The sequence below is a fragment of the Mangifera indica genome, chromosome 5 (genome assembly GCF_011075055.1).
Source record: "Mangifera indica cultivar Alphonso chromosome 5, CATAS_Mindica_2.1, whole genome shotgun sequence".
Taxonomy (NCBI): Eukaryota; Viridiplantae; Streptophyta; class Magnoliopsida; order Sapindales; family Anacardiaceae; genus Mangifera; species Mangifera indica.
Genome location: NC_058141.1, coordinates 13460450 through 13477260, shown reverse-complemented (window position 1 = coordinate 13477260; position 16811 = coordinate 13460450). Strand labels below are relative to the sequence as shown.

The window sequence follows — 16811 nt, the reverse complement described above, 5'->3', positions numbered from 1 at the left end:
CCAGTATTATACATTGAAATTGCAAGTGAGTTGTCTAATTGGATGCCACAATGTTTTTGTTGATGATGATGTTTGGATTTAATGGCAATGGCAAATGGCTCCGATGAAGTGATAAATACTTTATATTTGGTGATAATTTTTTGGACAATTATATTTGTCATGTGAATATACACAATTTCTCACCCAATTTAATTTTTAAATAAATTCATATAAATGACCAAACAACCAAGAAATAAATAAATTTTCAGGTTTTTAAAATTAAGATAAAAATTTACTACCATTAATAATAACTTATATGAGTATGTATGATATTTATCATAACTCAATGTGTCCTTTTTTTATAATTAAAATAACCAAATTGAAGGGTATATAGCCGTGACAAATAAATTAACGTTAGACGAAGTTAACCTCATATAGAAAATCGCTTACGTGATAGAAATTCAAATCTAGAAGCCCTCCCTACAAATTTTAATACTTTGCTAATTTTACTAACTTTTGAAATTCAAATTTTATCACTGGTTCTAACTTATTTAGTCATAATGTTGTGTGCAAAAAAAAAACAAAAAAAGGGAAAAAGATTAATTAATGGTCTACCTTTATTTTTTATCACTTATAATATAGAGATTTATTTGGTTTTGTAATGAAAATTGAGATATCATAGCTACAAGATTGAAGCCTTTTCGGTTGTGAAATATATTGAATTAATTATAAAGGAAATTATAATAAATATTCAAAACTAAAAGGTGTTAAACAAAATTGTTCAAAACTCTAAAGATTAAACAAAAATGCATGTTTATGCTTAGGTTTTTTGCCATACGTGATTCTCATATGGTATAAGTGTCATGCATGGTGGGGGGTTAAATAAAATTTTGTATGCATGCATGATTTACACACAAATGTGTAATGCGGAGGATGGGCTCTAATTGATAGTTTTATACGAGAGATTTATAAAAAAATTTCATATATGTGTAACACGTGCGTTCCGGTGCACAATGTGCACGAAATTTTAATATAAACGATGCTTTATTAAAATTTTGTTAAAAAATTTGCTTCATTTTTTACAATCGTGCTTGATTTATGTAAATATTACGAGAATTAATCGATTTTAACTATTTTTGTTTGCCATATATGACTTCCGTCCATAAAAGAAAACATGAAAATCCAATTGCCGTTGAGCATTTCTTAGTTTCGTGCCACTGTAAAGTGTTGAGTTACAATGCAAAATACGAGCAATGATGGCCGATGGACGAACGAAAGTTTTCAAACTGACTTGTCGTGGAAGGTAGGATTCTCGATTCAACAGAGTACTAATGTATTATATGTTGCTGCAGATGATTATGAATGAGGGTAAACTGCAGTGAAGAATTCTATTTAAAACTGAAGAATGTTAATGTTTGATTCAACTCTTTCGAATTTATTTTTATGTTAAAATTCGATTCAAACTCAACCCAAATATCATCATCAGCAAAGTTAGACAAAAATCAATCAATAAAATTACGACCACACCAAATTATTTCTTCTTCTAATTCATTCCAACAGCCCAAAAGTTCCCAAAACTGAGTTCTTTCCAAATATGTAAAAACAGTGCTATCTCCAGAGACTTCTCAAAACTCCAGTCAAAAATCCTACTGAAACTGCGTTTATGTATATTTTACCCGTTCGACTAGCTCGCAACTCACACAGTCGCTCACTCGGCTAAATTCATATAGGCTTACTCTGTATCTTGAACATTCGCTATCATGCACAAGCTCACCAGGCGTTCGGCCTCAACTATCATGCGCCACGGTGGTGCACGCTACCTCCGAAGTGCAACTGCTGCACCTATCCCTGCCGCCACCCGCTCCGGCGACTCGGTACTGTCATTTCAAAATCACACGTTTAAGTTCAACTTCAACTTCATTTTTTGCATTTCAAGTGACTTTTTAATATGATTTATTGAGTTTGTGATGTGAAATTTACTTTGAAAAGTGGACACGAATAAAGTGGCTGCATTTTTATTTGAAGGCATATAGTTTACGGATTAATTTAAAGTCTGGTATATTGTTTTGTCTTTAAGAGCTTATGTTTTATGTTAGTGTGGTACTTTATGGATATTTTCATTGATCAATGACAGGTAGTTGAGAGTGATACCAACCTCAGATGTTATTCAGTGTTAACAGCTGGGCAATGTGGTAATATCCGTCTTCGAGCGAATTAAACTTGAAAAAGAACGGTTTGTTTTCGGGCTACCGGTATAAGTCAACTGCCACAGCATCTGAACATCAGCTTCACCTTCACCGGAGAAATATGAGTATCAAGCAGAGGTAAGCTGCTTTTACTATAAGGCTAACAGGGTTTTTTATTTCAGTGGTTAATGGATTTTAGAGTTTGCTAATGTATCATACCTGTTGGCAGGTTAGTCGACTCATGGACCTTATTGTTAATAGCTTGTACAGTAACAAGGAAGTGTTCCTGCGCAAGCTTATTAGGTATGTTTCTGTCTCTCTTTTTCATAAAATGCTGTAGTAGAAAGCTCCTTTGCTGATTGTATTTGGCTATTGACAATGATTTCATCTTTTTTATACAATTTTCATCAAATTCCCTCCCAACATTTGAACTATAAGACATTAATTTGCGTCCACAGCAATGCGAGTGATGCTTTGAACAAGCTACGGTTTCTAGCTGTTACTGAGCCTGAGCTTTTGAAGGATGCTGTTAATCTTGACATTCGCATCCAAACTGATAAAGATAATGGCATTGTGACGATTACGTAAGCTTTATGTTACCCAACAACTATTTTTGTTAATGAAATTTCATTCTGAAACTGGTAAAGTTAAAGCAAGCTTCCATGTGTGCTGCAGTGATTCTGGCATTGGTATGACTCGGCAAGAACTTGTTGACTGTTTAGGGACTATTGCACAAAGCGGAACAGCAAAGTTCCTGAAAGCAATGAAGGTATAGTAATGCAGCCTAGTGTATTATTGAGTTATTAACTGCTTGTGTCATTTTGATTGATTGATTGATTTTGAAAATTCAAATTGGTTGACAGGATAGCAAAGATGCTGGTGGGGACAACAATTTAATAGGTCAATTTGGTGTGGGGTTTTACTCTGCATTCTTGGTTGCTGATCGGGTATGATTCTCACCTAAAGGTTTAAACTTTATGTTCATTTTGTTAGCAAATAATTCTAGAAGTCCGTATCACATGATAGTTATATGACTTTTGATATTGGAAGGTTGTTGTCTCAACCAAAAGCCCAAAATCTGACAAACAATATGTTTGGGAAGGGGAGGCAAATGCTAGCTCCTATACAATTCGAGAGGAACAGACCCGGAGAAGAGTATTCCAAGAGGAACACACCTGACATTATATCTTAAGGTCAGTTAAACATTTTGTGTGTCTTGACTTGCTGGTTTCCCGCTTATCATTCACTGAATTAGAAAGCTTTCCATCATTTTTTTTTCCCCAAATTTCTGCCAACACTCAGCCCGATGACAAAGGTTTTGCACATCCGGAACGGATTCAAAGGCTTGTGAAAAACTACTCTCAGTTTGTTTCTTTCCCAATTTACACCTGGCAGGAAAAGGGATACACCAAAGAGGTATGATTACACAGATTTTTTCCATTTTGGGAGTAAAGAAATGAAATAACCACTGGGATTGGGAATGATATCTGTTTATCTTTTGCTCTTTACAGGTTGAGATTGATGAGGATCCAGCTGAAGCCAATAAGGATAAACAAGATGAGCCAACAGAGGTAAGCACTTCATTTCCTTTCTTTTTTTTTTTTTAATTTTCTGTTTTCCCATCAGCATGAAACTCAACTTTGATAACTCAAATTGTGTATGATTGATTTATGGCTCTTTTACTAGAAGAAAAAAAAAAACCTAGGCTGTTATTGAGAAATACTGGGACTGGGAGCTCACAAATGAGACACAACCTATATGTGTGAGTTTTAAATTTTCCTTATTTGAATGTGTGAAAGAAAGTGTAATGCCATTGTTTAATTATGTTTCCATCATTTTGTTGATATCTGCAGCTCTGCAACCCAAAGGAAGTCACCACTGAAGAATACAATGAATTGTACAGAAAAACCTTCAATGAATATTTGGATCCATTGGCATCTTCATATTTCACAACTGAGGTAATAACAATGTTTACACATATATGATAAGATTCTTTAAGTGAACGTTGTTTTTTTTTTTTTTTTGTTCTTTTGATTCTGAGCAATTTCTGTAGTATCTTGATGTTTGCTTCTGAACTTGAGTGACAACTATTTTAGTTTTGACTCACAGCTGTGTTGCTGTACCTGTGGTACAAACAGTGGTAACAATAATCTGTTTTCTTAATTTTAGAGATTAGAACAACCTTTGTTGTTTTAGTACTATGTAAAACTATTGCTCTTACATTATGACCCCTGTATTATATTTGTTGCCTCATCTAATAAAGGTTGATTATGTAGGGTGAGGTGGAGTTCAGATCCATTCTCTATGTTCCAGCAGTTACTCCCATGGGGAAGGATGACATTGTCAATCCCAAGACTAAAAATATTAGGTTCTATGTGAAGAGGGTGTTCAGTTCAGATGATTTTGATGGAGAATTGGTAAGAAGGATTGGTTTGAATATATTTATATTGCGGGGAGGTGAATGCATCTTTTGTATGAGTTCCAATAATTGTCTTACTTGTGCTTGTGTTACTTGTTTTGAATAGTTCCCTCGATATCTAAGCTTTGTCAAAGGTGTGGTGGATTCGAATGACCTTCCCCTCAATGTTTCACGGGAGATTCTTCAGGAAAGTCGAATTGTATGTGTAGTCAAACTTTTCCCCCCTCAATAGTTATGAGAAAAAAGAGGATGAATTGACTAATTTCTTTCTAACATCTCTCTTTTGCTGTTGTTGAATGTACGAATCATGAGGAAACGGCTGGTCCGGAAGGCATTTGACATGATTCTTGGAATATCCATGAGTTAGAACAGAGATGTATGTTTCTTATATTACTTTAATTTGACAGCTGAAATTAACATTTCGTCTTTCATAGTGCATACAAATTTAAAATTTCAGTGGAGGACTGTATTATTTATCCTTTGTTCTAAAATCTCATCTTAGCCTGTTACTGCAGGATTATGAGAAATTCTGGGAGAACTTTGGCAAACATTTGAAGCTCGGTTGCATAGAAGACCGTGAAAATCACAAGCGCCTTGCACCATTGCTTCGATTTTTCTCATCAAAGTGAGGATGAGATGATTAGCTTGGATGAATATGTTGAAAATATGAAACCTGAACAGAAAAATATCTTTTACATCGCTGCTGACAGTGTCACCAGTGCTAAAAACACACCTTTCCTTGAGAAACTTATGGAGAAGGATCTTGAAGTATGTGCTTGTCCTTGAGACAGTGAAATCTTATCTAATTCTTTTTATGCTTTGTTCTGAACAAAGCCTTTTCCATGTCAATTATGTTAGGTGTTGTATTTGGTTGATGCTATCGATGAGGTTGCCATCCAGAGCCTGAAATCTTACAAGAAGAAGGATTTTGTCGACATTAGCAAAGAGGACTTGGATTTAGGTTAGTCTATGAAACATTTAAATCTTTATAATATTGTATTCTAGTTTTGGAAGATGTTTAAGGTAACAACCATTATTCTGGATCTATTTATTTTGGGGAGAAATTTGTTGAGCTTTATCACTATTTGCAGGGTCAGTAATCTTACTATTGGGTGGTTGTTAGGATGATGACGGCTCGTTCATGTCTATAAATTTAAATATATGTTAAGCCTGTTAATGTATATGTGAGGAGAAAGAAGGCTGTGGGGACACATGACAACAGATCAATGATGGTTGTGGCAATGGTTTTTGGAGAGAGACATGAAAAAGGAGAGGAGGAAACATGGCAGCAGGAGAGAAAAGGGAAAAGAAATGTGGGAAGAAGATATAAAAGAATGGAAGGTTGGAGAAGGCGTGGTCTTTTGGCAATTAGTTTGCAGGGGGGAAGAATTCCAGCTGGGGAAGACTGCTGGATTCATCCAATTTCTAGGGAGAAGTTTCTGGATATAGCAATGTGGTGAATTGGCTCTAATTTCCTGCTAAGTTCATAAATAAAACCAGAATATTCAGTGTCTATTGCTTTCTGTGTTGTTTGGGTTGAATCGTTGCTGGTTTAATTGGTTTTGTGTTGTGTTTGTTGAATTTTTTTGAGTATATAATGCCTAATCAGATGTAATTGGGCTATGACCACCTGGTGTGGAACTGAGAAGTATTATTTTTTTATCAATCATGTCTTTTCATGTATAGTTACCAAATATGGATTTGTAAGATGTCATTTAATTTAATTTTGCAGGTGATAAAAACGAGGAAAAAGAAAAAGTGATGGAGGAGTATAGCCAAACTTGTGATTGGATTATGAAGCGATTGGGTGACAAAGTTGCCACTGTTCAAATCTCAAATCGTCTGAGCTCATCACCCTGTGTTCTGGTGTCTAGAAAGTTTGGTTGGTCGGCTAATATGGAGAGGTAAAGTGCCTTTTAGTTATTTATGCTGGTAAAATGATTATGACGTGTTTTTCTCTTTCAAATTCGCTTATGCAACTCATTTTCCCATAGGTTGATGAAGGCACAACAGGTTGGTGATACCTCCAGCCTGGAGTTCATGAGGGGAAGAAGAGTGTTTGAAATAAATCCTGAACATCCTATTATTCAAAACTTGAATGTACGGTTAAGAAGAATCAGCTTGCCAACTGTTAAATTTTCTATGAAATTTAATGGTGCATAACTAGATTTTTATACCAACTTGCAGGCTGCATGCAGAAGTAACCCTGATGACAATGATGCACTAAGGGCTGTAGATCTTTTGTATGATGCAGCTCTAGTTTCTAGTGGTTTTACTGTGAGTACACTTTCTATGGTCTTCTTCCTCTTCTTTCTACTGCTGGCAAGAAATCGTTTATGCCATCATAGACTGCTTAATAATACTTTTGGAGTCAAGATGTCCACGGATATAAAATTTAGATTTGAAAGACTACAGCCTTTTTCGTACTGTACTAATGTGTTATTTTGCTTGTCTGATTGCCTTATGTATCTTCTGCGACACCCTTGATTCATGCAGAGTGAAAATCCAGCACAGCTTGGCGGCAAGATATATGAGATGCTGGGTATGGCTCTTTCAGGCAAGTGGTCAGTTTCAACTCTTGTCAGCAGCCCAACCACAGACCCCAGAAACTTTAGAAGCGGAGGTGGTTGAACCAGTCGAAGTTGGTGGTCAGAAATGAGGAGCATAGCATAGCAAGGTTTTCGTCTTTCACATGTTATTGTTAACGTTCCAATTTGCAAAGAAGAGTTGAGTAAAGAGCACTAGGGTTTAGTTGATAGATTCACTGTGAAAGAGTATTGTAACAGCTACGAGGAATCATTGCATGGTTGGCTGAGCAATTTTATTAAATCAATTGATAATATTAATATTTTTATCATTTAAGTTTTCTTCTAATTAATGTGCAATCATACATTTTTTATTAGCAAAATATGGTTTATATTATAGAAATTCTTCTAGAATAGATAAAGAGACGTCTTCGTCAATGAGAAAAGGCATCAGATTGATGAAGACGTGTTGGCCAATGCTTTATAGATTGAAAGCATCATTGTCGGTGTCCAAAGAAGAGAATAAAATAAATTTTAAGTTTTGAAAGCGAAAAAAATATTATTTTTTAAAATTAAAAGATTTTAAATAAAATTAAAGTTATTAATTTTTAAAATTAAAAAATATATATATAATAAATTTTATATTTTTTAATATTATTAATAAAATAATAATTTTTTATTTTTAATTAAAAAAATTTAACATCAATTAATTTATTGATAGGGTTTTGAGAATATATTAAAACATTAAAACTTAGGCTGGAATAACTCCATTGGTCATGCGCAAATAATATGTACGACTTTGTATGGATATATAATGTGCTAAACCGGCCAACCCTCTTGAATACTACTGGTTCAGCCGATACGGCCATTTCTAACATATTTCTTTGTTGACTGATGTTGGCTTTTCTATCCTGAAGTTTCTCCGGTAAAACGGCTATCTTTCCATCTGTTCGTAGGGCAAAATCGTCACAAATTCTGCTTTTCATTATTTGTTTCTTTGTTCTCTCTACTCTGATGCACTCGTTTCAGCTGGGTTTTTGCTTTCCCTCTCTGTTAGTGGTAAGTACTCTGCTCTCCTCTTTGATCTGTACATTTATTCCTCTAATTTTACTGTATGGTTCTCGGGAAGAAAAGTCGAGGACAATTTTGACCAGATTTCTTATTGATCGGCGTCTGAGTAATTGATGTTATATTTGAGATTCGAGAACTTTTCATCGAATATCATTTAGTTAGTATACATGATTTTGTAGTTCTGATCTCCCCGTTGCTTTTATGAGCTTTAATTCATGTAATTTAAAATAGTTGTTTTAGTTCAAAATTTGTAGTTTTAGTTAAACTTCTGAGATTAGTTTTAGCTTGATCTGGTTTCATTTAATTATATCATACGCTATAGTATTAAACAAAAAAAATTATAGTAACTGTTACCGTGCGTGGAGACTTTCTTTTATCCGTTAGACGTTAATTTTTTTAGAACTTCTTTTTTCTCTCTTTAGGATAAGAATAAAAATAGGCTTGTAGATGCTGTTATCACAGAAATAAAAGAAACGATAGTTTTGGGATGTAGTTATTTGGTGAGATGATCGAGGGATTTCCAGAACTGAATTCTGTTTTGAAATAAAGGGAAGAAAAAGAATGAGAAATACAATATTCTACTCATACCATCCAGTTGGCATAATTTAACCTAGGCCTGTCTGCTTTTCTTATAGTGTGTGTAAATGACGATTACTTCATGCTTAGAACTTTATTTTTGACTAATAGTTTTTCCTCATCAATAAACTGTTCAATTGATGTGTATATTTTTGTTTGCCAAATCTGGTTAGTTTACATGAGTAACGTAAGGTTAGGGTTATTTTTGTACATTATTGAGTTGTGGTGTGGTAATAAGTAGAGCTTATTTTTGAAACATGTGCAGAGTATAAGAGAGATTATTTGATGGGTACATCATCAGGTTCAAATATAAACCAACAATCTTCATACAAGATGCTACCTCCACGACAGCAACCACTATCTGGAGGTCTACAAACATCTCTATCACTTGTGACTTTAGATCCCATGTTGTCCCCTGATGGGCAAGAACCCAGATCAAACTCAGACAATGTTCGTGGGTCGCCAACTGAGAGTGCCAGCTCACGAGAAACTTGGCCTACTGCTGATGCCTCCACTGCAAAGAAGATGGAGAACAGGAAGACAGAGATTGATTGTCATGAACAGTCAGTAATCCGTCGTATTTCAAGTGCAGACAAAATTTCTCTTCGTGATGTTGCAAGAGAAAGAGTTGATTTAATCTCTGAAAAGATGCATCCTCTACCTGATGAGTTTTTAGAAGAGCTAAAGAATGGGCTCAGGGCTATTCTTGAAGGAAATGGGGGTTCACAGCACAGGGAAGAATTTTTGACTCTGCAAAAACTTGTTCAGAGTAGAACAGATTTAACTGCTAAGACATTGATAAGAGCCCACCGTGTTCAGCTGGAAATCCTTGTTGCAATAAATACTGGAATTCAGGCATTTCTGCATCCAAATATTAGTCTGTCTCAAACTTCCCTAATTGAGGTCTTTGTGTACAAAAGATGCAGAAATATAGCATGTCAAAACCAGCTTCCAGCTGAGGATTGTACCTGTGAAATATGCACCAACAGAAATGGTTTCTGCAAGCTTTGCATGTGTGTGATCTGTAACAAGTTTGACTTTGAAGTGAATACCTGTCGTTGGATTGGTTGTGATTTGTGTTCTCATTGGACTCACACAGATTGTGCAATCCGTGATGGGCAAATATGTATGGGCCCCTCTGTTAAGAGTGTAGCAGCTCCTACCGAGATGCTTTTCAGCTGCCGGGCTTGCAACCGTACATCCGAGCTACTAGGCTGGGTTAAAGATGTATTTCAACACTGTGCCCCAGCCTGGGACGGGGAGTCTCTAATGAGGGAGCTTGATTTTGTTAGTAGGATCTTCCGTGGAAGTGAAGATCCTAGAGGGAGGAAGCTCTCTTGGAAATGTGAGGATCTTATTGAGAAAATGAAAGGTGGATTTGCAGAGTCTACAGCTTGCAGAGCAATATTGATGTTTTTCCAAGGTACAAACTGTCCTAAGAATTTTAATCATTTTTTCATGTTAGCTGAGCATTTCATATTTCAACAGAATAAGTGATATCTGATTTCAGTTAAATTGAACTTTTCAATCATACAGCTGAAAACTTGAAATTAAAAAAAAATATTGACTGAAAAATCATGTGCTGTTATATCATCGGAGCGTGTTGATTTTTATAGGTATTTCAACAGCACAAATGATTACATCTTTTGGATGTTTGCATGCGCTAGCTTATATCTTCTTCTCTTCCTTTTTGGCTTAATTTTGTTGCTTCAGTGGGAACAAAGGGATAGATTGGTTTAATGTGATCTCATATTATCTTCTAAATAAGTTGTTTGCAACATGCTTCATTCTTTACGCGTGCTTGGAAATAGACTGTAGAATCTTCTTTTAATTTTTGGAAGTGCTGTGGTTGCATAAAGACAGTATATATCTTTTTTGTATTCTCATAATTCTGTTTTTGTTTGTGTACATTATTCATAAAGAGCTTGATATTGACTCCCCAAAGAACCTGGAAAATGGAGAAGGTGGGAGGCTGATTGCCCCAGAAGAAGCATGCAATCGAATTGCAGACGTTGTACAGGAGGCTATAAGAAAGATGGAAATGGTGGCTAATGAGAAGATGAGGGTGTTTAAGAAAGCTCACATGGCTCTCGAGGATTGTGACAAGGAGCTGGAGGACAAGGCCAGGGAAGTGACTGAACTAAAGCAAGAGAGACAAAAGAAGAAGCTACAGATAGAGGAGCTGGAGAGGATTGTGAGGCTTAAACAGGCAGAGGCTGATATGTTCCAACTCAAAGCCAATGAGGCAAAACGAGAGGCCGACAGGCTCCAGAGGATTGCTCTTGCCAAGTCAGACAAATCAGAGGAAGAATATGCTAGCTGTTATCTGAAACTTCGGTTGAGTGAGGCGGAAGCTGAGAAGCAGTATCTGTTTGAGAAGATTAAGCTTCAGGAAAGTTCATGTGCTTCACAGAGTGGTGCTGCAGTGACCCTTCACAGGTGAATTACAAAAACCAAGAGCATTTGCAAGGGTAAGGTTCCTGTCCGAAGACTGTTGATCAGCTTAATAGACTTTTACCCTCTTAGAAAAACTCACTGAGGAATGCTTTTAATTACGTTATATAATTAGTTAGGTATATGAACTAGGATCACTTTTTTTAATAAACAATTGTGAATGAGATGCTATCCAGCTTCATTTGAACCAAACTCCGTGGTGTCTTTAACAAGCTAGAGGAATCGGTAAAAGTCCATGGAACTTTTAGTGATTCATTATGTAGTCATCTACAAAAGATGTTTAGAAGTGTTGTTGTATTTTGTAATTTAAGTGGATGAATTTACTCCCTGCGTGGCTTTCTGTTCTGATATCATGTGCACTAATTGGCAATAACAGATTTATGCATTGTTAACGTGCATATGTTTCCTGTGCACAATTCATAACTGGACGAGTATACGCATAGTGCATTTCAATGCTGCAACCTAATCTCTACATAACTAATGGGAAAGGAGAACTTGGGCTGCTTATTATTCGACTTCTTTAGTGCAGTTTCCTAAACTGGTTATGGTTGTAAACCGGACAGAGATAATGAATTTATTGTCGACATTACAGAAATTATGTAGAATAAGTTTAATGTTGAAGATCTGTTCAGTGGATGGGTCCTCTTCTCTTCGGATGAGCAGACGGAGAAGATTTTGCAGGAGCATTTGTCTTCAGAGGAACCTTGGACTCTGTTGTGCTGAGATTGTTGAGTAAGTTTATAGGAAGAGAAAGATCATTGTCAAATGCTACTTCGGAGCTGATTCCATGGCACTTGATGAGAGAATTCACACAAACATTCGAGGTGACAATTTTGGCATTATTGAGAAACATGCCTGATTTTCCACTATTGGTTATGTTGAGCAACCTGCCCGGTAAGCTTGAAGGTATCAAAGTTCCATTTGGAAAATGTAGCATGTTATTGTACACTAATGGAGTAGGGATTGAGTGGCTTAGAATGAATTCATGGAGAAGATCTGAACGAAGCGAAGATCCAGATAACTTCTCATCATTTGGCATGAGGAAAGTTATACCTGTGCTGGATAGAGAGTCGGAGGTTCCATTAAAAATCTTAAGGAGGATGACAAACCCATGATAAGATTTGGCTCTCATGTCAGCCATGGCCACCTGCAAGTCAGTTTGGTTGATTATTGCAGCTGTGCATTGAGGTTCTACAATTATAAAGAATGGAAAAAGGACCAAAAACCAAGGAGCCATCTGGACTGAAGAGGATGCTATTACTCTTCAGCCAATGTCAGTGAAAATATATTTGATCTGGAATTTATAGAATGGGTAAAACTTGCTTATGCAATTGAGATGATACATCATGCATTTTGTTTAGCAGGTTTAGGTGGTAAGTGGGTCATGCATGAGGAAGGTCATGTAATCTTTTTGGAAGCATTTTGATTTCAATGGAAGCTGAATTTTAGATATCTCCAGATGACCAATTTTTCATTATATATAACCAAAACCCAACATTGGAATAAAATTATATATAGTATATGCTTATATAAATTGTAAGAGATGGATTTTATTATTTAATTTTAGCATGTGGTCCAACCGTCCAAGCCTCTGGATATTGTTACATATAATCCAAAGTTTGGGTTGGGGCCCTCGAAGTTACGAAGATGACCGCTTTTCTTTCACAAATTTTTTATCACGAGTCTTTTGGTCAGCCGCCAACGACAACCAAGATTGCAGCCAAATCTCCTTTCAGGATTCAAACTTTCATCTTGGATCTTTTTTTCTTTTTTTTTTCACTAAACAACGTATGCAAAGTAAATTACTATTTCCCACTTAAGGATAGAGGTAATAGTGAGTTTTCACCCTTTGAATTCTTCAATTACAAATTATTACTCAAAATTAAATTCAATTTAAAAAACTAATAATAGATTCGAGTGACTTTTTTCTTTTTAAAATTTTGAAGAAAAAAAACTACCAATATCATATTACATATGAAAATGTGCGATCATATCAAATCTCATATGTTAGTGATTAATATTGAATCATTTTTAAGTGTAAATAAAATTAAATTACATATAAAAATGTAAAACATAATCGAAATTGTATCATATGAGAAGTGATCCAACAAGATCATATTTGGCTGTGAATCTGATTTCAATATTGCACCAAATGGTTGTGGAAATTACATAAAAAAAAGAAAAGTGATTTAATTAGATTTTATAAAATAATTTCTTTTTTAAAATGATTTTAGTCACATCTCTATTTACAATTTTTAGGGGATACAAAAAGCAACTCATAAACAAGTACTATCTCTAACTTCCCAATAACAATTTGTAATTGATAGTTTTACATTACATTTGCCATAATCTTCTTCATCCCATGGTACAAGACTCTCTGCCTATGGTTCATACTAACTTTTACTATTTATTAATCTCCTTCTTTCTATTACATCGGCCATTTTTCCCGTAATTATTAGTATGATATGAGGTAATAAATAAATACAACCTGCATATATATATATACATAAATTATTGAACTAATTAAATGTCTTCTATTGCTTTTCAACTGACATTTTGTTCAACCATCCTTAAAGGGAAGTAGGTAAAGACTGAAATATTATGATGCTAAAGTATCCATCTTTTAAGTTCTGATGACTGATGAGATGAATGATCATCTTTTCATCTCAGAATTTGCGTGAGATAAGTACATGTGAATAAGAGTAGCGAAAGTTTGAATTATTCATTTTATCAGAGCCAAATATGGGTTTTCTGAGCATTGTATCCTTTCATTCAAGTCTGCTGAACTTTGAGGGAGAGGACAAAATAACAAGCATTTGAAATAAATGCAGTGGAGGTCGAGACTATTTAGAGAAAAACCTTGTATCTTCGTTGAAATAGAGACATTTTCACAGGGATTGTGTTATTGGTATGTTGATGAAGAGGGCAAATTTGTTAGTGTTGATTTTATGTAAAGAAAGTCCAGTTAGTTGAGAACCCGGTGTCATTGTTGTATACTTTGTATATTTGCAAGTAGCATTAAATGCAATATATATTTGGGTAGAGAGTAAATAAATGAGTTGCTCATAAACATGTTTTCTTTTACTTGAGATATCCATGATCATGGTGTGGGCCGACTGACTAATCTGAGGAGATGCAATCCGCAAGTTCAAGAATTAAATGGATGATATTAAAAAAGTAGACCATTAAGATGGAAACGAGGTAGATGAAGAGGAAAAAGTTTCAAATTTTGCAGTGTTGAGATTCAGATGGGATATCACCCAAGCCAGAATGACCCGCTGGAAATTTTTGTTTTCCTTTTTATGAATATTTATCTTGAGTTCATGGTTTAGACGAAGGGCATAAGATACTAACATGATGACCATTCGGTGCTTATCATATGCCAATTACAACTTTATAAGTTTATAGTTTTAAATATTTTTAACACAATACATATTTAAACTGTTTGTGGCTAAGTCATTTCTCATTGCACAGGCTGTTCATCCTGCACAAATCTCTCTTCTCTCTCTGTGGCCATGAGAAGGATGTCAACTATATTGCCGAGGTTGATGCTTGCTCTGGTTTTTATGCTTCTAATTTCTCCTAAAAGAGGTAAAATAATCAATACCAGATTTGCTTATTTCTACTCATGTTGTATACCAGTACTGATGTTCTTTGCTTTCCAATTGATTTTATGTTATGTGGGAATGTATTAGATGGGCAGGATGAGCAATGGTGCATTGCAGATGAGCAGACTCCGGATAGTGAATTGCAACAGGCCACGGATTGGGCTTGTGGAGCAGGTGGGGCAAATTGTACTAACATTCAAGTGAGTCAACCTTGCTATTATCCCAACACCGTCAAAGATCATGCTTCCTATGCCTTCAACAGCTACTTTCAGAAGTATAGGAGCAAAGGTGGATCTTGCTACTTCAAAGGAGCTGCTATGATTACAGAGCTTGATCCCAGTAAGCCCTCAAATTATATTATTTTATTAGCTTCATTATCTGTTAATATGAATTGATAAGTAACCAGAGATTCATCTTGCATTACAGCCCATAAACAATGAATTTCTCATCTTTATCATGCACAATAAGAGAATTTGTCAATTCCATTTCCATGTGCATAGAAAGCATAGACCACGTGAGATTGGCTAACAACATTTGTGTTTATTATTTTCTTTTTCAACAAACCTTCCTTCCATTAAGAAAGCAGAAAACAAATTAGAGACGTATACCAATGTGGGAGGCACTTCATTATTATAATATTGTTATTTTGAATTGCGATTCTCCCTTTCATGTGTTTATTGTTCCTTCAATCCTCGTGATAACGAGCTTCGTTGTAAATTGTTGAATGCAGGTTATAATTCTTGCCGATATGATTACACGCCCTGATTCATCACCAATGTTATGCAATGACTCCGCAGCAATGTTTGCTTCTTTTCTTTCTGTTTTTTATGTTAGACAACTTTTTTGTGCTTCCTCAGAACTACTGTAGGCACCAGCGTGCAAATTGCGCAACTTAAATGCATAAATTTCTTCCAATACTATAAACGCAGGGTTACTGTATTATTTATATAGTATTTTCGTATCCTATGGGCCATTTTGACTGAGAAAGAAGAAAAGATGATTTCTCATAGAGAAAATAGGTTCAAACTTCATAATAAAGATTGTTTGGTGTTCTTGTCAAATTAAATAAAGGCCAAACGACTATTTCCCACCCAAGGTATGCTGCAATATCAAGTTTCTATCCTTTAACTATGGAAACACTAAATACTTATCTATGACAGGTTAAAATTAACGGTGGTAAGGGTAAAATCGTTATTTTCTTTATAATATTAAAAATAAATTAAAATATAATCTACTTTTGCCCCCCTAAATTTTAAAAACTAAAATTTTTCTTCAGCTTAAGTTTTAAAAAATCACAATTTCACCCTAGGTTTCGTTTTGAAATCTCCGGCAACATCTCCGGCTCCATTGCCGATGGCGTCTCCCTCTCGAAGCATCCTCTCCTTCCGACGATCTCTTTTCTCCCATTTGGAAGCTCGATCGGCGTCGAAGAAACGTGGAAGATGAAGAACTTCGTCAAGGAAGACAAATTTCTCGTCTTCCTAATCGTCATCGTCTGGGAAGACGATTGTCTTCCTAGACGAAGAGGAGACGACTCATCGTCCTCTGGGAAGACAATCGTCTTCCCAGACCATGTCTCTCTGCGCTGGATGAGTTGGGGTGGAGTTAAGGAGGCCATCGGTGGAAGAGAAACCGTCGGGAGGGGGAGGCAGTCGGCGATGGCGCTGGAGAAAGTGAAAAGGTTTGAAAACTAAACCCTAGAGGGGGAAATGCGATTTTTTCAAACTTAGCTTAGGGAAAAAAATGAGATTAAATTTGTAGGGGTTAAGGTTTCGTTAAATTTAACCAGTCATGGGTGGGTATTTAGTGTTTCCATAGTTAAAGGGTGGAAACTTGACATTACAGCATACCTTGGGTGGGAAATAGTCGTTTGGCCTTAAATAAAAGAGGGAGAGAGGAATATGCCAAAGCAGTAGTCTCTCTATCCAAGCTGAATGATCACCGAAAAATATTTTCACACCTAAACAAGTTCTACTAAGGACTGACGAAGTTG

The 16811-nt window shown here is 35.6% G+C and overlaps 3 protein-coding genes and 1 pseudogene across 3 annotated transcripts; 3 read left to right on the top strand and 1 right to left on the bottom strand.

Annotated features, from left to right (window-relative positions):
- The first annotated feature begins 1537 nt into the window (after positions 1-1537).
- On the top strand, positions 1538-7446 carry LOC123216056 (annotated as a pseudogene).
- A 466-nt stretch (positions 7447-7912) lies between these two features.
- On the top strand, positions 7913-11558 carry LOC123217021 (OBERON-like protein). Its single transcript, XM_044637756.1, has 3 exons — positions 7913-8168; positions 9022-10179; positions 10679-11558. Exons 2-3 carry the CDS (start codon positions 9042-9044, stop codon positions 11197-11199), a joined length of 1659 nt encoding a protein of 552 aa, XP_044493691.1. The 5' UTR covers positions 7913-8168; positions 9022-9041; the 3' UTR covers positions 11200-11558.
- A 280-nt stretch (positions 11559-11838) lies between these two features.
- LOC123216380 lies at positions 11839-12447 on the bottom strand. The gene has a single exon (XM_044636802.1). The coding sequence runs from the start codon at positions 12445-12447 to the stop codon at positions 11839-11841; it is 609 nt and encodes a 202-aa protein (XP_044492737.1).
- Positions 12448-14666: 2219 nt separating this feature from the next.
- On the top strand, positions 14667-15760 carry LOC123217658 (glucan endo-1,3-beta-glucosidase 4-like). The gene is made up of 3 exons (XM_044638749.1): positions 14667-14801; positions 14906-15157; positions 15549-15760. The coding sequence occupies exons 1-3, from the start codon at positions 14726-14728 to the stop codon at positions 15581-15583; spliced, it is 363 nt and encodes a 120-aa protein (XP_044494684.1). The 5' UTR covers positions 14667-14725; the 3' UTR covers positions 15584-15760.
- Positions 15761-16811: the final 1051 nt, after the last annotated feature.

Excerpts from the sequence above, each read along its gene's own strand:
- LOC123217021 (XM_044637756.1), top strand. The coding sequence starts at position 9,042 with ATGGGTACATCATCAGGTTCAAATATAAACCAACAATCTTCATACAAG. Across the intron at positions 10,180-10,678 it reads AATATTGATGTTTTTCCAAG|AGCTTGATATTGACTCCCCA; the intron begins GTACAAACTGTC and ends TTATTCATAAAG.
- LOC123216380 (XM_044636802.1), bottom strand. The coding sequence starts at position 12,447 with ATGGCTCCTTGGTTTTTGGTCCTTTTTCCATTCTTTATAATTGTAGAA.
- LOC123217658 (XM_044638749.1), top strand. The coding sequence starts at position 14,726 with ATGAGAAGGATGTCAACTATATTGCCGAGGTTGATGCTTGCTCTGGTT. Across the intron at positions 14,802-14,905 it reads TCTAATTTCTCCTAAAAGAG|ATGGGCAGGATGAGCAATGG; the intron begins GTAAAATAATCA and ends GGAATGTATTAG. Across the intron at positions 15,158-15,548 it reads GATTACAGAGCTTGATCCCA|GTTATAATTCTTGCCGATAT; the intron begins GTAAGCCCTCAA and ends TGTTGAATGCAG.